General features: G+C 43.0%; 1 protein-coding gene across 2 annotated transcripts in view; it reads right to left on the bottom strand.

The window, feature by feature from the left end:
- The window catches only part of RASA1 (RAS p21 protein activator 1), a 1,157,575-nt gene that overhangs the window by 1,064,693 nt on the left and 73,149 nt on the right, over nucleotides 1-19,733 (bottom strand). For both annotated transcript variants that reach the window (XM_078675333.1, XM_078675334.1), the window contains exon 2: nucleotides 1,350-1,502. In XM_078675333.1, coding sequence (XP_078531459.1) covers nucleotides 1,350-1,502 — 153 coding nt within the window. The remainder of the gene's footprint in view (nucleotides 1-1,349; nucleotides 1,503-19,733) is intronic.

The raw sequence follows: 19,733 nt of genomic DNA, 5'->3' as shown, positions 1-19,733 counted from the left end.
TTTATTTCTACATCTTGTTTTTCATAGAAATAGACTATTCATGCAATACTAACTAGTTTTAATGAATAAAGTGTATTTAGATGGCCTATTCCCATGTTAAAGTCCTTTTATTGTAAAATCTCAACACAAATGATGAGAAAACTTTTTTCAGCTTTGCTATTCATACAAATGCTTCACTGTGACGTTGCTGGATGGCCAAGAAAGCACCCTTGCCGAGTGAATTCAAACAGTGAATGTCATGTGCTACAAACCGGTTGCTGAGAGGACTGGAGTTATGTACTTTAAAATTTGGGCTGAGGAGTATCATTCCTAGGATAAAAAATGGAAACCGTGGCAAAACTGACCAAGTACCGAGATGACCATGGTCTTGTAAACTTGGAAACAACCCTATTCTCTGAGCCGTATATCTGTGGAAAGAGCTAGTGGCACACGTAAAGGCAGCTTGAATCAGGGGCAGGGGAAATGCCACTTTTTTAAGGTGACTGCCATACTCAGCAGTGTAGGGGCAAGCAACCAGATTAACTGGATAGTCTCTTCACACGTAGGTTGGCAAGATGGCTGCTGCAATCGGGCCTGAGCACGTGGCTTGACCCAGTGGCAAAGCACTTAAATCCTATGAAGTGGATGTGAGCCTTGGATGGTGAATGAGCACTCAGGGGGGAGACTGAACCTGCTAGCTCCTTTTTAACATTCACCCCGGCTGTGGTACAAAAAGGAGAGAATAACGTATCACACACACAACCAGCACATTCTGGTGCTCTACTCCCTGTGTATCAAAGATCAAACAGTTTACAGGGTGCAGGGGAGGAATATTGGGCTGGCCCTCTCCCTACTCTAAAATGGAAATCGGAGTTAAAAGTAAAAGTTAGTGTTAATAAGATAGCGCCACACTTCATGGGCTACACTGGTGAGTTGACAACGACGGTTAGATAAGGGGAAAGCCTTATTTACCCAAGGGGAATCATTGATTGAGAGGACTAAAAAAAGATGCAAAGTGCTACAAACCGCATTGAAGCCAGGAAATCCTCCTTGAAGGGGACTCCGGAAACACATCAATGTGCAGTTTTATGGAGGCTCGATTCTTTCATGACGTGTTTATTGAATGTGTTGTTAGACATATCAATACGGGTACGTGGGGAACAGGGTTACTTCAACATTGGAATTCTGTGCAACTGTTCCTCTGGAGAATGCCAACGCTGACTTTTCTTTCAACAATAAACACAATTAAACTATAAATCAATCTGATGTTATCGGTGAGGTTTTAAATCTTATATTCGAAAGTTTATTAAAATAAATGTAAACCAGAGTTTAATACAGTAATTTAAGTCTAATGGAAGAAGTCTACATACCTAAAATGATTCACAACATTTGTGTTGCTAAGGAAAGATAGCACAAATGATCCAGGTCTTCGATCACTCTCCCTAATTAGGTAACTGCCAGGTACTTCAGCTTGACGCAGACGCTCTTCTGCAATTGTTCTATCCAGTTTTCCATGATACCACCTGAAAGAAAAAATATGAGACATGAAACACATATGATTAACTCTACTAGAAGATCTATGAATCTTAAGTTCTAACACTAAGTACAGCACACAAAATCAATCAAAGACAGAGACACAGGGCAAAGAGTCACTAACTACAAAAGTGTATTATATTTAATTACTTTTTAAACATTAGTAGGAAACTCAAATGTATATTAAGCTAACTACAACTGGGATTTGTTAAATAGGAGAATCTTTTAAGAAACAGATACTTAAGACATATTGGGAAGTTAGCAAAACATGAAAGGGGACTTATTTTAGAGTGAAGAATGGGGTCTATATGGATTGGCCACCAGTGGCCTCTCTCCCTGGGTCTTATCTGGGAAAACTGGACGATGATCATGATTTGGAGGAGGGTTTTGGGATTTTTGGCCCTTTTACCTGGCATGTGCCACTAAATATAGTTGATATGGACTGTGCCCTGCTCTATGAGCCTTATGTTTATCAGTACATACCCTTATGTTTTACCTAAATGCAAATAAAACCACTTTAAAAAAAAACAGATTCTCAAGTCTTGAAATATTTTAAACAAGCTACTTTAATGCCAATAACTTTATAGTCCTAACTACATATAAGTGATCATCTGTTGATTTGATAAATGCATGGGGCTTGCAGAAAAATAGAATTTACTGCACTTTACCACTAAGTTATTCTGAAAAATGTATACATCCTAGCAAGTATTCACGGAATAGTCCAAAGTGGTGAAATCCTCAGGTAGACTAGGAAAAAAAAGAAAAAAAATCCAAACAGCATCAAAATATCTCATTGACTAAGTTTGCGCTCACAGAATAACTAAGCATAGACTGGAACAAACAAACTCCAAATAAAGGGTTTTTAGTTTATTTTGTTTACAAGACAAATGATATTTCTATGCATGGTCTATTTAAATGTATTAATGGCAAATTCTTTACAAATAACGGTCTCTCAAAATGAAACTAGAAGTTCGGCAGTAAGAACTTCAACCAAGATTAGCAATACAGATAGAGACAATCGAGAATGAGAACTTCAGAGCGCGTTAGTGAAATGATGGCAATTCAGCCCTCAGTTGTAATTGGGCAGAGAAGCACACCAAGTTGATGGTCAATGACAGTCAGCTTAGCCAGCTCAACTTTAGGGGCTGTTTGAGTGCTCCCATAACAGAATAAAGTAGTGCCTTTTTTTAAACCAACACCACTCAGAAAATTACTTACCCTAGATTTAACAAGCACTGGCAGACCCAACAGGTCTTGCTTTTAATATAAAGGGACAGTGCTAGATGCTGGCTTTGCCAGTGGTTGTTTGCTTGCAATACTTTATGAGAAAAAGCTTTTGAAAAATGGTGACCAATGTAGTCCAGACTTTAGTGTGCAATTGTACTGAGCTGTCACTAGACAATGAGAAAGGAAATACATTATTATGGACATATAGCATATTAAATTAAGAGCTGCAATTCTGCATGTGTATGGTAGTAAGAGTACAAAATGGTTTTGTTTAATATTATACCTTGATTTCATAGTGCTAGAGATCTATCTTTTTTCTCAAACATATTGCGAACAGCATGTGCAGTTTGAATTCATATTAAAGTTTTATGCATTTCTGAATATGTGGGAGATGTGGCCCATGTCAGGACTGTAGACTTTGGAACATAGATAACCAGGTTCGAATCCCTCAGCTCAACATACTGTGGTTCTGTGCAAATCGTAATCACATAACAGTCAGGTTTGCAAGATGTCAAAACTACTTTTTTTGCAGTTTTGTTCAGTGTTCAGAATGACCAGCTAGGTGTTAACGAATGTAACACACATCCATGGGGTTTGCACCCAAGTAACAACTGCATTGATATGTGAGTAAGTTTTGAGATGCAACATGTTAGATTCCTTAAAAAGCATCTGATGGCTCCTCAAACAAAATATCCCTCTGCTCTAATGAAGTTTCTCAACAAATATGGGGAATTTACTGCCCGAGCGGTCTGAATTTCAGACTAATGGAAGCCAATCGCAGCTCTTACGAAATTTGCATTTCACAGCTCACAGTGCTAAAGCTTCAGACACAAAGGTGTCCATCAATAACACAATCACTGCTGCCACTGGAGAACATTTGTCCTTCCCTGCTTTCGTTTCTCAGTGCCAACTTCATCCATGAAATAGAAGAGGTATACTAGTAGCATTAAAAAATGATTTGAGGATCAACCTCTGTGGGTGCCTGGAATTAGACTGAGGAGTGCTGTACAAAATGTTATGAAACTCAGTTTAAAAGCAAAATTGTTCATTGCTAGGTAGCAGTGTTTTGCTAAATATAAAGCAATACAAAATAAATACATCCCTAATACAGAATATTGTTTAACTGAATTCTGTTCTGTAACCCTATCGACTTTCTTTGTTGGAGAGAGGAGTTTCTTTTATCGACCGATTATGAGCAAAAGCCGCAAAAGCAATCTCAGAAACTGGCTACAAAAAAGTTAACAAGAATAAATAAACCAGACGACGGATAAAAATAGCGATTTACCAAGGACCGCAAGATAGCAGACATCCACGACAGCTTCAACACCCAGACAGCCCCAACAGACAGCAACACAACATACCCCCCGCTCATCAACGACCACGACCCCCTGCTAGCCTGGGCCAGCATGAGCATCGATGACACCAAGGCCATGAGCACAATCCACTCCGGCTCTCCGTCAGACCCATTCCCACACCACGTCTTCAACAAAGCAAGCAGCTCTATCGCACCCCACCTGCGGAACGTCATCAATCTCTCCTTCGAGACCGCAACCTTCCCAGAAAGCTGGAAACAGGCAGAGATCAACGCCCTACTCAAAAAACACAAGGCAGACCCAAGAGATCTCAAGAACTTCCGGCCCATCTCCCTGCTCCGGTTCCCGGCCAAAGTCATCGAGAAGATCGTCAACAGACAGCTAACCCGATACCTCGAAGAGAACAGAATCCTGGACCCTTCCCAGTCAGGGTTCCATAGCAACCACAGCATCAAGACCGCCCTCATTGTCACCACCGACGACATCAGGACCCTGCTGGACAACGGTGAAACTGCAGCACTCATCCTCCTAGACCTCTCCGCCGCTTTCGACACCGTCTGCCACTGCACACTAAGCGCACGCCTCCACGCCGCAGGGATCCGGCTCTGGAATGGACCACCTCCTCCTCTCCGGCAGAACCCAGAGCGTCCGCCTCCCCTCATTCCAATACGAAGCCTCTAAGATCTTCTATGGCGTACCCCAGGGATCCTTCCTCAGCCCGACACGGTTTAACATTTACATGGCCCGGCTCGCACAAGTCGCTAGACAGCACGACCTCAACGTAATCTTCTACGCCGACTATACTCAACTGATCCTCTCCCTCACCAAGGACCCCATCACCGCCAAAGCCAACCTACATGAAGGAATGAAGGCCGTCACTGACTGGATGAAGATCAGCCCCCTGAAGCTGAACTCGGACAAGACTGAGCTCCTCATCCTCGGCTCCAACCCTTCAGCCTGGGACGACTCTTGGTGGCCGACGGCGACACCCACCGACCACGCACGCAACCTGGGGATAATCCTCGACTCAACGCTCTCAAGGACCAAGCAAATCAAAGCAGTCTCCTCATCCAACACCCTCCGCGTGCTCCGCAAGATCTACAGATGGATCCCGACAGATACAAGAAATACAGTCACCCAGGCCCTCGTCAGCAACAGACTCGGCTACGGAAACGCCCTCTATGCTGGAGCCCCTACCAAGCTCATCAAACGACTACAACGCATCCAGAAACGCCTCGGCACGACTCATCCTCGACGTACCACGCCACGGCCACATCACCCCCCACCTGAGTAACCTGCACTGGCTCCCCGTCAACAAGAGCTTATCCTTCAAGCTCCTCATCCACACACACACACGGCACTCCACAAGACCGGCCCAGCCTATCTCAACAGACGACTTTCCTTCTACATCCCCAACCGCCAGCTACGCTCTGCCGACCTCTCACTCGCCACCATCCCGCGCATCCGAGGAACAACCACCGGCGGGAGATCCTTCTCCCACCTTGCCGCCAAGACATGGAACTCCCTCCCACTGAGCCTACGACAGACCCAAGACCTGCTGACCTTCAGGAGGATACTCAAGACCTGGCTGTTTGACCAGTAGAGGCCCCCGCCCCCCCTCACCAAGCGCCTTGAGACCCTCGCGGGTATGTAGTGCGCTTCATAAATGACTGATTGATTGAAGGACATGCGTTCTTATCTAACGGGACAGCCATAGAAAGAACCAGGACATCCTTACTCCATGAGAAGAGGAATCGGAATTCCTCTTTCCTATAAAAGCTCTCACTTAGAAGTCATCTGTAAGCCAAATTAAAACACCATGCCCCCTCGAAGACATAGCTTTACATTTGACCTCTGTCTCTGCATGCATAGCAAATGTGATGGGATAAGAACAAGATTTACAGGCCTGTTTACAGAAACTGAGCTCTTAGAAGGATACTGGAAAAATAAGGTTTTGACATCGGGAGGGATGAAGTGAACCTAAGGGTGGTGGTGGGTGGCTTGTTCTCCTCCTCCACCATAAATCGGGACCTCTGCTGACTTGAATTTGCAAACAGGGCAGCAAAATAACTGCCAGCTCTGACAGCACTCCTAGACCCTCATTTGTGAGAGATTGATCACCGAGACGGCTGTTCCACTTACAGGTTTCCAACTGCTCAAATCACCTTTCTAAGGTACATGCCTCTCTGTGTTTGCAACCATTTTATGGAGTACTGGAGTTCAGCACCATTTCTGAATCGCTAGTGGACTTCAGGAACAAGAGATAACAAGCACTGGCATAGCCAATAGGTCTCGCCTTTGGGACCTTATAAGTGTTTAGCCATACAACAGTTGATGTTGATGCACCAAGGATATTATGCTGCATAACTACATACTTATAAAGTACCAAAAGTGAGACCTATCGGCAATGCCAATGCTTGTCTTTTTTGGATCCATTTCACAGGGAAGCAACTAAATAAAAGAAGAAGAGAGGTTGTGAACCATTTCTTCAAGTCACAGTTTTCAGTAAGTAAGGAGCAAGACAGAAAGAGAGGGAATAATAGGAAGGGGGCAGCTGCTAGCACAGAAAAGAAGAGGACATTGTCTGTGTCTTCTCTGGGCAGTAAGGAAGAGACAGAGCCCTTTTCCTTCTCTGCTCGTCCTCGATCGTCCACAAAAGCAACCACGCTCACACATGTTGCCTCCCTCAGAAGTATTCTCAAGTCTCTTTACGTTACAGCCTTAAGAAAAGAGGGAGAAGGAGGGAGTGCAAGATTAAGTAAAGCATGTGAAATGGAAGCAGAAAAAACATGGTTACCTTAACGAGGTCTCACTCACTATTCAGAAATCAGCAAGTGGTTTTACCTGAAAAGTTAAGGACATGACTACAGGGCTCTGAAGGGAACAGTTTTAATGTCCATTGCTTATATCCTTAAATAAACGTAAACAGTATGGTTTAAAAAGACAACATCCATAAACACAGAGGTACACATTTTGTTTTCCAATCCACCCATCAATCAGGTATTGCAATACATCCAGGAATGGTGCACTTCCCCACCTGGGGTCAACAATGTTGTTCAAAGAAAGATGAGAAAAGAAAAAGTAGCGCTTCACTGCAAAGTCTGTAAAGTGAGGCTGATGTGTTTGGATGTGAATAAAATTAATCTGGCCACTTTGCAACCACTCTGTCTTGCTTTATTTAATTATGTATTTATTTTTCATGTTCAAAACCTTTTATTTCTCCCCATTCCGAGGCTGGACTTTGGAATAGAAAAATGTCAGAAAAAGGGCATTTTCCGCAAGAGTTTTTTTCTTTTTTGGATCCATTTCACAGGGAAGCAACTAAATGAAAGAAAGAAAGAGGTTGTCAACAGTTTCTTCAAGTCACGGTTTTCAGTAAATGAGGAGCAAAACAGAAAGAGAGGGAATTATAGGAAGAGGGGGGGGGGTCAGCTGCCAGAACAGAAAAGAAGAGGACATTGTCTGTGTCTTCTCTGGGCAGTAAGGAAGAGACAGAGTCCGTCCCAGACTGTCCACAAAAGCAACCACGCTCACACATGTTGCCCCCTGTCCCCTCAGAAGTATTCTCGAGCCTCATTGCGTTACAGCCTTAAGAAAAGAGGAAGAAGGAGGGAGTGCAAGATACGCAAGGCTTAATGAGCCTTGACTAAAACCCACATGGCGGCTGCGCGCGTGCACGCGCACGTGACTGCAAGCTTGAGGCCAGCAAAAGCCTCTGGTAGCACTTTCAAAAGCCACTCACTAAATTTCTCGCAGCGCATGCGCTGGCGCAGCAAGACCTAAAAATCCCGTGCAACATTCCCAAGGAGGGGGCTGTAGAGGGAGATTCATTTAGTGCCTCACCCACACAGCCAAACAGTCTGGGAAAGGCATTTTGTAGCACTCTGTTTCCCAAGTACAGGGTTATTTGTTATCATTTGCCCATTGTGGACTATCTAGTCCCTCTCCTTTTTCCAAGGGCTGGGGGTTATTTAGTGCACCCACACCGGTCGAAAGAATGTGAGACTGGTTAGGCCCACACACCTTTTCAAGGCCACAAGGTACATTGTGCCCTTCTCTTGCTCCAGGGAGCATATGTCATTTATACTCCACCCACCTTGCCCAAAAAGGCAGAGGATTTTTTAGTGCCTTTTAGAGGGGCAGGTGTATATTGCACCCAACTTCCTGATTAAGCTCAGGATAGGGTATTAGTTGCCTTCTAGGCCTTGCCCAAGCGACTCAACATTTTTGAAGCACCACCTTGCCCTACAGTGGAGGGTATTATCATGCCCCCCCCCAAAAAAAGCGCCATACTTGACAGCTGCCCTGCTGGCAAATGCAAAGCTGACAGTCAAAAACACAAGCAGCGACCTCTAAGATTAGGGGCAAAAAAAAAAATACTGGGCCCGGATGCAGAGAAAATGTCTAAAATCAAAATAGATTTGTTGCCAGAACTTGCATAGTATCTGACACAGCATTCATAAAGTAACAAAGGGGATCTGTTCCCTCGGGAACCCCCCAGCTACTCCAGCACTCACAATGGGTGTCAGATTGGACTAGGTAATATCCGCGTCCTCTATTTTTTGACATTCAGAACTGTTTTACAGGCATTAATCTCAGGCATATAATTTATGTTCTGATGAAGATCCCGGTATCAAGTTAAATGGGATCGAAACGTCGTCGGCTCTGTATACCTTGAAACTTTCATTATTGCTCATTGCATTGTGCTACGGTGTTGCTCTTTGTATTTGCGTGAACAATTGAACATTGGACAATGAAAGTAGCTTTTAGGTGCTAATCATTGTACGGACATGTTAACTCTAAATTCTACATACCTTACTTTTAAATACCATGCACCCTACTGTTGGGCAACAAAGCCTACATAGGGGTTACTTATTAGCAGTGTTCCCCCTAACGTGCGCGGCTGCGCTCCAGCGCACCTTTAAGGTACCGAGCGTGCAGTGCTACTTGTGGAGCGCGCACACGTTCTCACCGCCGCCCGCTTTTAAAACGCGAGCTGCAAAAAACGGCAATTTAACTGGTTGCCTGAGGCCATTGTAAAAGTATTTCTGTTAATCACAGCGCCCGTCACGTGCTGCAATTAACAGGAATATTTTCACAATGACCCAAAATCAGCACCCAGCCGTGCTCTAATGAGAAAAGAAATGCAGCAAGTCTGAAAGCATGACGTGTTAAGCACACGTCGTGCCTTTGCACTTGCTGCATTTCTAATGGATCACGGCTGGGGCTGATGGTGGGCCATTGTGAAAATATTCCTGTTAATTGCAGCGCATTAACAGGAATATTTTCACAATGGCCCACAATCAGCCCCAGCCGTGATCCATTAAAAATGCAGCAAAGGCACGACGTGTAAAGCACAAGTCGAGCAGATTCCGGGTGCAAATGCTTTGTGCTCGATTTAGCCCTGTGCGTGCAAAAATGCTATGATTATGCCAATGCTTTAAAGCCCGTTTTGCCTCTGTTGTACATTTTTAATATTTAAGTGGACAACTTCCAAGAAGTGCCGGCGCTACACTGGAGCTGGAGTTTAATTATTATCTGTAAGTCCGTGATTAGAAGCGCCGTTTTCTCTAATATTTTTTGTTGAGATACTTTATAGAAATAGGCTGTTCTTTTGTCACGGCCCGGCACATTACGTTTATATTCATTGTGTACACAACTGTTCTTTCATGTGTATGTATTTGGGTCTGCTCCTTGAACTGTGGCCTCTGACACTCGATCTTTTATGGGCAAGGCAATTGCAGAGAGCCTTCTAGGTTATGACACAACTGCGTGGTAGATTTATTAAATATCTGTGTCGCATCACTTTTTCATCAGCTGTTCTTTCCTCGTTTCTAACAGTTTATGGCCCCGTGTTTCTCCCTAGATTGTTTGCCTGATTACATCATGTTCATTCCATGAGCTCAGCAGTGTTAACAACGGACACAATCCATCGCTATGCACTCCCCTCGAGCCTAAATTAGATTTACCGATATTAAGGTAACTTAGCACATTCTTATTATCCCATATTCTCGATGCACCCAGTGTAAGGTTAACTCTACCGTTTTGGCAGGTTTATATCATGTCATTTTCTTTCCCTCTCCCTCCCCCCCCCCCCCTCCCCCTTTTTTCTCCCTCTATGCCAGGTTGTATAGGATCATCTTTAGACAGACACCTGATATCTCAGCGATACTTTTTACATCCATACTTTTTACATCCATTACCCTCCATCTACGTGTTCATCACTGCGGTTTCTGGGACCAGCTAAGTTCAAAAAATTCCTCTCTCTCTCTAGGTAATACCTCATTGATACCATATTTAACTAGGCAGCTCAGGTTCTTTCTCTTATTTAAGTTCTTTATCTTGTCTTCATTTTTTTTTTATCCACTATTCAGAGCATTCGTTTCTACGCAAGTTTACTCAGCTGGTGTTTTTCTCCGAAGTGTTGGAGATACTTTTTTGAGACTTCTTAGGTGAGGACCTTCCTGCATCTGATAACACTTTTCTTCCTTCCAAACATTTTCTCTCCCCCCCCCCTTCTTTTCTCTCTCTTTTTTCTCCCCCTTTCCTCCCTTCTTTCCCCCCCTTTCCTTCTTCCCCCCTCCCCCTTGCCAACCCCCCTCACCCCCTTTGACCTTTGAACTCTTGAACTCTGCAGCAGTATTGTTTTTGAGCTGCCCTGTCATGGCTGCCTCTAACAGGGAAGGCATTGTATGGAAGTCCTTCACAGGAACAATGTATTATTAAAAATTGTCATCTGATTCTCAAAATGAGATGAAGGGAAGTTTCGAACTTGTAAAGTGTGCTCAGAGGGGTGGACATTGCACGATTAATGGAGATTTTCTACTGCTGCAAATTAAGTCCCAAGGTCGGAACATGAATGCTGTCAGGAAGAGGGGCAAAGCGGTCGCCCTTAAAAAAATTCTAACACCCACAATCTGGGACCGTTGCGGACATTCTCGAACATTTCCATTGGCGATGTACACCAAAGTCCTTACATCAACTTACTCACTAAGATGCAATAAATGTATCATTGGCTCCAGAGTTACTTTCTCCTACTGTAAATCCTATCTACCCCTTTCATGAACAAGGAAAAACTGGGTTTGGTAATTCCTCAAAGTGAAAACATTGAAAAATTAGGAAGAATACCTTAGGTCGCCCATGTAAATAAGTATTCACACTGCCACAGAGTAAATACAATTAACTGCTCGTATGTTTTTATGAAGAGTTAGTGACTTGGTTTGTTAAGGGGGTGTGGAGTTGACAACAGACTGTAATAACAGGGTTTCAGCTCCCTTAACTTCTGCCGCCCTGGGCAAATGGACCAGAATGCCTAGTTGTAGGGTTACGTTTAATACTGTGAGAATGCTTCTCAGACACCCCCACTTTTTGAGTTTCTGCCAGTCTACCTTGCATGTAACCTTCTTTTGCAACTTTTACGAGACCCCGCGTAAACGCTGGTTGGTTCCACTTCTCCGACAATTAGGTCTGAGAAGATGCAGACCTGCACTTTTGGCTCTTCAGTACCTAGATACCCCGTCTGTCGCCAAATCTGTAGCTTGCTTCCTTAAAGCATGCTTGAAAATTCATTCCCAACTACGGCTTACTGCATTATAAGATCATATTCAGTTTTGTATGAATAACTTGTATGAACAACCTGTTGTCTCATTCCTTTACAGAGTGACACCGCACAGACGACTTTTTTAATGATTTCCTAATGTATTGATTTACAGTGTCGTGCATCCTTCAGTTAAAAAACGTTTAAATTGAAACTTTTATAAATTGTTGTAATTATCTGTTTTTTAAATGCACTTTTATGATTGTAAATTCAATCGAATAAAGTTTTCTTTTGATTTGATTTGATTTGAGTTTCTGTTTTGCCTATAAAAGAAAACAAACTAGTTTAAGGTCCAAATCACATTTCTGCCTGCCTTACTGGTGGGGATTTTCCACTTAGTTGAATCACACCTTGTGGAATTTCCCACATAGAGAATTAATATTGGTCAGTTCGAATCCTCCTATTATTATGTACTACGTGATGCTAAAAACAACCATTGACAAAGCCAATAGTCTTTGCTTCTTGTAGGTGTAATGTTACTTGTATTATATATCTTGATGTAATGACAGAGGCAGCAAAATATCAGTAGGATGGCACACTATGCGATGCACATATTTATAGCTTAATTACTTTTAAGACACACCCTTAATTGCATTGGTTACGCCCCTTGAAAGATCCCCGAGTATTTTCATCCCACTCAAAGCCCTGGTCTACAGCGCGGTCAGGTTCTTGGCGCACAGAGCCTTGGCTGCAGCGCACAGAGACCTTACTCTGCCGCACACAGAGGAAAATAATTAGAGGGAACATTGCTTATTAGTATTTAAAAGGAAGGTTTTCTCCTTTGATGAAGTTTTCACTTTGACAGGTCTGGCTGTAGGTTTTAAACTACAAGCAGTCTGGGTACAGTAGCAGGCCTGGAGTCGTGTTTTGGGAACCGTGTAGTGTGGTGTTATAGGAAAGTTAAATATGCTAACTAGGAGTTATCCAATTTTAAATGTTTTAGGGGTTAGAGCACATGTACTGGGACCTGATTATTAGTGCCCTTGAGCAGAGAGTCAAAAACAGCAGTACCAGTCCACAAACAAATGGGGGTTTTCATGCAAAAAGAGGCCCTTTCTAGCAGTTATGCAAGACAACCCAATGGCATTTGATCGGTCCCTGTAAGTCTATTTATATCTCTACAAATTGCTCACAAAACTTGCTCTTGAAAAGAGTCATTGCTCCTTCCCTCCACATAACGTTGGGTTATCTACTAAAAATATTACTAACTGGACTCACTTAACATAATCAGGGACCCCAAGAAAGCTCATACAAAGTTATACTGCTGCATCTAAAGATGTTGTATCTGAAAATAGAACTATAGTGCTGCACCTAAAGATGTTGCTTCTGAAAAGAGAACCATATTAGTCTTTTCGAGGGTCTATTAACAGTGGAAAATACTGCTTAAGCAAATATTACATTTAAGAAGTTAACAGATATTTGCATACGCAACGTTTTCCAAGCATAGAGGCACAGAGAACAGAATCTTGCTTATACACGGACAGAGCAACCGTTAATATTGTTCTACTTTTTAAGAAATACCACAGGAAATTAAAATACTGGAGTGCTACGTTTTAATAAAAAAACAATGTGGCAGAAAGCTTGGTCCCTATGTCTTCACAGTTTAAAAACTAGACTTTAGCATGTGCAAACAAGCAACCACAGCACACGCTGAGCGTTTGTATGTCTTGCTTACTTTGGAGAATGATCAGCCATAGTCTCTACATTCACTGCTTAATACGTACCAAAATCCCAGGCACGCAGGTGCTACAGTAGTGCATGTTTTTCACAGGGTAATGTACGAATGCCTTAATTCTAGTTTCTTGTCAAGCCTATTCTAAAACGCTGGTGAAAAGTGTGCGTTGTCATTCTTTTCTCTCAATTATAAATGGCAAAAGTGCAAGCAGGTTATATACTAAAGTTTGGAACCGAAATTTGAATTCACTAGTGATCCAAGACATCCCGCTTCCATTCTATTTCAAATATGAAAGAAACATCGGGCCAACCCGAGAGCATATTTTCAGAAAGCTGCTGTTAATGCTTTCCTCATTTCATGAAGTATTAACGATTTTGAAATCACAAACACCACATTTAGAAACGGGCAGCGACGCCCAAAACGCAACCACATGCAGAGCAAATAACAGAAACGTTCACGAAGTCTAAGCAAGCACGACACCAAGAGCAGAACCTCCCTGCTTGGGAGAGGCCTCAGGTAGTGGAAAGTAATCTCTAAAAGGAGTACAATAAAGTGTGGCTACAGCCTCAGCTGAGTTGGAACTGCCATAAAAACAAGGATGTGTTTCGGAAGCTTGTTTTTACACCGCTAGACACACTGCTGCCCCTAAAGTTAAAGTATTTAATGAAAGAGCAGCATTTTTTTCCGTGGTAAAAGCAACAGGATATAGAACAAGACAGACGGAAACGCCATCTCCCCCCCGCCATGCTGTCGCTGTTGATCTCGGCACCGCGCACCTCAGTCATCTGGCGTCCGGACATACAGGCCGGGGCAGACGAAAGAGCATTCGTAGGCTTAGCTCGTATCATGCAAAGTGTTAAGTAAACAGAGTAAACAAATTGCAGCAAGTGCCAGTGTTCATGCCACTCATAAAAAGTGCTGCAGATGTTCAGAAGATAAAACGTACATGCATCCTTTCATACTAATACATTCATCCAATGTCGAGAAGGGCCGTCAGCGTCTCCTAGCAGTAGTTGGTCAGGGCCGCATGGGATGTAGGGACCAGATGTTTTAGGTCACACTGCAAGTAGTTATGTTTGGTCATCACACAAAAATTGGCCATAGATTAATATCTCATTTCTATTGGAGTGAATGTCTAGTACCCACTGTATCTGGAGAATGCACAGGCCTGTGTGCCTTACGAATTTAAGTCTTCTTGCCCCAGAATGTTAAGCATAGGGGCATCCGCTTATTTGAAGGAATCATGATTGCGGCATGGTGCCATACTCTCCATATTCTTTTTCATTGCGAAGGCATGATGTTAAACTTTTAAACAAATGATTACGATGCATCAAGCTAGACCACATATTACAAAAAGGATGTACCTCCGTAACTGCACAGATATCGCCTTCTGCAACAATACAAATCTTTCAAGGTCTCCTGGGTCAATATATAGAACTACAGATGACACTAACAAGTATGAATTAATAAATATGTTAATTGTGACCAAATTATCCATATACACAGAATTCTGACCATGCAATGATGTGACTAGACTTCCATTCTCATTTCAGCGCGGATGAGCATCACTATGGAGCGATTAATGCAAAAGCAGTATTATATGGTAATCATCGGTTACAGTAGAATAGTCCCTAAGAATGTGATTTGTCTGTCAGTAGGGACCATGGGATAGCAACATTTAATCCACTAATAAGTGTCTGGCGTTTGTAAATCCAGGACTGTTCTTTTCCAAAAAGCCATGACTGTATGTTTTGTCCATCATGTAGTGTGTCTAGTACCACATATTTGACATAATTTACTGTATTTCATTTTTTCAGAAAATGAATGGTTAGCTGGCTGGTGATGAGTTTACAACAGCTAGTCCTATAATGTTGATTGACTTCTACTTTGATCTTGTGTGTGGTCATGCTGATGTATTGGAGTTTACCTGGGCATGTAATCATGTATATAGTACTTGTTGCATTACATTTGGTTTGATCACTCAGCTGCCAAGTATGTGGTGGACCAAAGTCTAGTACTTATGTTTGAATTGTTAGAGGTCAAAGATTGCATTGGCCACATGGAAATTGTCCAGGAATAGGTGGTAAACCCTAGCTGGTAAAATATACTTTTTTTTTTAACTGAAGTCATAGATTTTAATGTCGGAATTGTGCAGGTCATGGGCATTACAAGCAAACACATTCAGTGGCAATTTATTTGGTAATCAGATTCTGCTCTTAGAGAAACCGCCTCGACCCACTGTGTATTACTAAAGTGAATGAAAAGTTCAGGAGCCGACTATGTGCTGCAGTAATGGAATTGGTCTAGCATTTTCTGAAAAAGGTAAATAAGGAGTCTAGGGCGAATACCCTTCACCCCTAGGAACAGTTTGATTTGTATCCATTTCATTATATAACACTAATTCAGTTCTGTAGCTAATAATTTTGGAAAATGTGAAACCCAATTAAGACCAATATATTGCCTTCCATTTATATGAAGCAGGTTAAGAGTAACACATGATTTCCTTCACAACAATTATGAAAAGAAGAGACTGGATAAGTTACTTTATCCTTTATGAGATGTCTACTTTTCATTGCTCCCACCAAACCCAAGCATCCTACTGTTGAGTCATATAAATTCAGTACAAACATTTTGGTTATAGTGGGCAATATCTATTTAGCCTAGAAAGAGAGATCAAGGCAATCACATTTTGAATTGCCTTAACTAAAGATCACTTCCTCCAGAAAATACAGTTTCTTCTTGTTTTCCATACTACAACCGTTTTTGTCTTTTGTGCATGGAATTAAACTTTTTTGGCACATAGATTGTAGTAATTTATTTGAAATTCAAATAGTATTTCTGAAAGAATTGCAGGCAACGTTTTATTAGTCAGTGCATTGATTTTCCTGTGTGATTAGAACACTTGCATCATCTGTGTACAAGACGAGAGTTCTAGAATCCAGTAACTAAACTGTCTTTCCGTGTTGTATCAAAGTAAAAAATCTGAAACTATGAAGCAATATCAGACCCCAGAATAAAACCTCCATATTGCCGCCTCCCATAAATAAATATATGTGGCTTACTTCACCCATTATGGATAATATATTGGCCCTAAGGCTGGTATTGCCTCTTTAAAACTACTAGATTTGCTAAGGAGGAGTCTAGAGTTTTTTACTGGTGAAATGTGCCTGCCAGGTGGGGACCATAGAATCCAAGCTACTCAGAGACTCACTGTAGAAGAGTGTATTTGGCACACCACGGCCATATTATATGTGTATGAAAAGTTCACTAAAGGCAAATCCTTCTACATCTGTCCACAGGGGAAGCCACAAACAAGGCGCAGGTGAAACAAAGCAACACAGATGTTTCCGAGGATATGCAGACATAGGGAAGAGAGAGCACGTGGAGCACTGGAGGGGAGGGGGTAGGGAGCAAACGGGTGAGAGCAATGGGAGTAGGCAATGGAAAAGCAAACTGGCAAAAAAGCACTAACAGAGCAAGCAGGGGGGGAAGATAAGCTCAAAAGGGAAACAGTGAGTGTATTTTCCAGCTATCATGAAGTGCTTAAACGAAAGGAAAATAGTAGACCCTGAAAAATGAGCAGTGGAAGGACAGCAGTAATGCATCCATGTTCCAGGGGCGGGACAAACACAAGAAGAGGAAGGAACGCCCACACAAGCTAACAAGAAGCAAACAGATAGGAGTGACAATGAAGCCAACCCAAAAAGCAATGGATAATGAGCAGACTAAGCCCATTGCAAGTTAACAATAATTCTAGTAACAGACAGTTCATGTGCTGTCTATTAAGCACGACTTAAAAATTACAGGTGGAAGCGGTCAATGAGCCTATTCTTCTGCAAGAACATGGGCACTGCAACATGACAAGCAGCTAATGTTTCTGGAATGGACTGTTATCACGTTAAGGCAAGATATTCAACACTGACGTGTTAAAATAATTGCTGCACGTTGACAGGTATTTCTAACAGTCCATGTTGGGTAGTACTTAGAGTGCTTCGTATACTTATACTCTGTAACTCTTTACATTTCTTCTTATTTAGTTTTGGAAGTGGAATGTGGAACTTGATGCAGCTAGACTAATCTTCACTTGCAAAGAATGATTTAGCAAGTGTGAAGGTACATTATATACGTCAATTTTCAGTTTAGGATCCATTGTATAATTAGCAGTTCAAGCTGTAGGTAACGGGCTAGGTCTTATCTCATAAGTATTGGAGAAACATCTTGCTCTCTTTTGATCATTATTTGTGGAGCGTTACATCAATTTATCAGGTGATGTTAATTACTTTACTTTAATTATATTAACTTGGGTGATTAACTAACCTTAACACAGTTGATTTATTGATCTTACTTTGGGTTATGTTAATAACTGATCTTTCCACAGTATTTCTCAGATTTCTTCCTTGGTTATAATGTGTTTCTGCTCTCTGCTCTCATTTTACATAATGCTATTCTCTATCACTGGGTGAAGAAATTCACTAATTTCTAATACAGGTGGTGGCTTTGCTTAATATATAAAAATAGGAAAAAGGTACAAATTAATATTAATTTTGCATATAATATTTATTGGGTTTCTGCAGCCCTGAAGAAGTCTTTTGTGCTCAAGGGCACACAACAAAACACGTGTCGGCTGCTTTTTGAGAAGGCTGCTTCTTATGAAGAATTTTGATAAAAAGCCAATTTGTGATGTACTATACTACGACAAGCTGTGCAGATATTGCAAGAATTAATTGAAATAAATAATATGAACTTTTCAGAACAATGTGTGAAGAGTCTACCTTGAACCTTATCGTTAATATGTGCTCAGGGTAGACCTTTTTTCTACAATAGGATTAAGCTGGCAAAAAAAAGCACAAATAAAGGAAGACATAACCAGGCAGCCCTGGTATCAATAGGAACTACTTTCATGCAACTGTACTCATGCAAATCGGCCAAATGATGCCACTCACAGTGAAATACAGCATGGGGCTGTGTTAATCCATTGATTGTATGTTGCAGAGGAGGAAGCAAATTCTGAATACCATTTGAATAGACCAATAGTTGAAGAGGGCTGGCCAAAAGTTCCTATATGTATTCATTTATGGATTTTTAAAATAAGAGAACATGAGGCTGCATCTACGCCAGACCTAAAAAAGTGATTTCTTGCAGCGGATAAAACAGTCCAATCTGAACAAGGGCCCCTAAAGTATGAAAACTCAAATGCATTATTACAAATGTATTGCAGTTAACCCTGGGTGACATTTTAACTATGCCAGTGTAATTCATGAAATACCAGAATTTCTCGTTACACACATTCACATTACACAATTTTGTGTAACACTTTCTTTTTTTTTAAGCTGAGCGAGTCTTATATAAAAACGTCCAGTGGGAAACTAGTTTGCACAAAAAATATCTCTTCAAGAGACATTTTCCGATTCAACTAGTCTCAGGCCTGTACATCAAGAATATTTTTATGCGGGGGCGTGGCCAACTACATGGAAGGGTAGGACGTGCCTCTGCGTGGCTCCTGCATAACTGCGCTAGATCCGGCGAAAATAGCTTTTAAAAACTAATGAGACCCGAATAATTGAGGAGCGGACTGAAGACTGTACCAGCGGAGCCCAAAAAGTGCCGAGAAATACGCCTGGAGACAAGCTGGAAACGGGGTTGAAACTTCGCTGGCGCGAAACATCCATCCCCAAGATGGCGGCTAATGGCGCTCCGCCGGTCTGAATAATACGATATCGCGGCACCTGAGCTGGCCGCGCTTGGAGCGGTCTCCCACCAGAGACCAGTGAAGTACCCCGGCTGACGGCGGAGTGACCCTGTGATCCTCCCCCCTCCTCCCCTGGGGCACTGGGGTCGAGGACGCCAGTGCCCCAGGCGAGCGCCGAGAACAGGAGAGCACCTGACGGAGCCCAGATCCTTGACCGGGTCCGGTCGCGGACGATCCGGAGATCGGGAGAGAGCCGCTGCGGCGGGCGGCTGCGGATCCGGGCACGAGGAAGCGGCGAGACGACGGGGGCACCCAAAGGGACCCAGCGGTGAGCCTCCCTCGCGCGGCGTCCCTGCAACACCGGTGCTGCTTTGGCTGGCAGAGTCTGGGCTGGCTGCTGGGTCGACGATCCCCCCGCGCTGAAGTGTGCACCGACGACCATCGGGGCATGGTGAGTGAGCGACGCCCACCCCCCTCTCCTGATGGGACTGTACTCTTACCCAGGGCACTCCGTGCAACGGCCGGGGGCGGCAGCCAGCTAGACTGAAGAATCACATTAGAGGAGAGGTCCCCTCCCGCGCAGGAGCCCTGCGGCCTACCGTCTGAGGAGCTGCCACACAGCGGTGCCCGGAACCCCGGAACCTGGGCCCCGGGGGCGCACCACCATGCCTGGGGGGGCCAGAGGTACGCGACCCCCCGTCCCTATACTGCCTGAGGGAC

The sequence above is a fragment of the Lissotriton helveticus genome, chromosome 2_1, assembly GCF_964261635.1.
Source record: "Lissotriton helveticus chromosome 2_1, aLisHel1.1, whole genome shotgun sequence".
NCBI classification, from domain to species: Eukaryota; Metazoa; Chordata; class Amphibia; order Caudata; family Salamandridae; genus Lissotriton; species Lissotriton helveticus.
The sequence above is the reverse complement of the archived record's forward strand: the minus strand, read 5'-3'. Positions and strand labels throughout refer to the sequence as shown.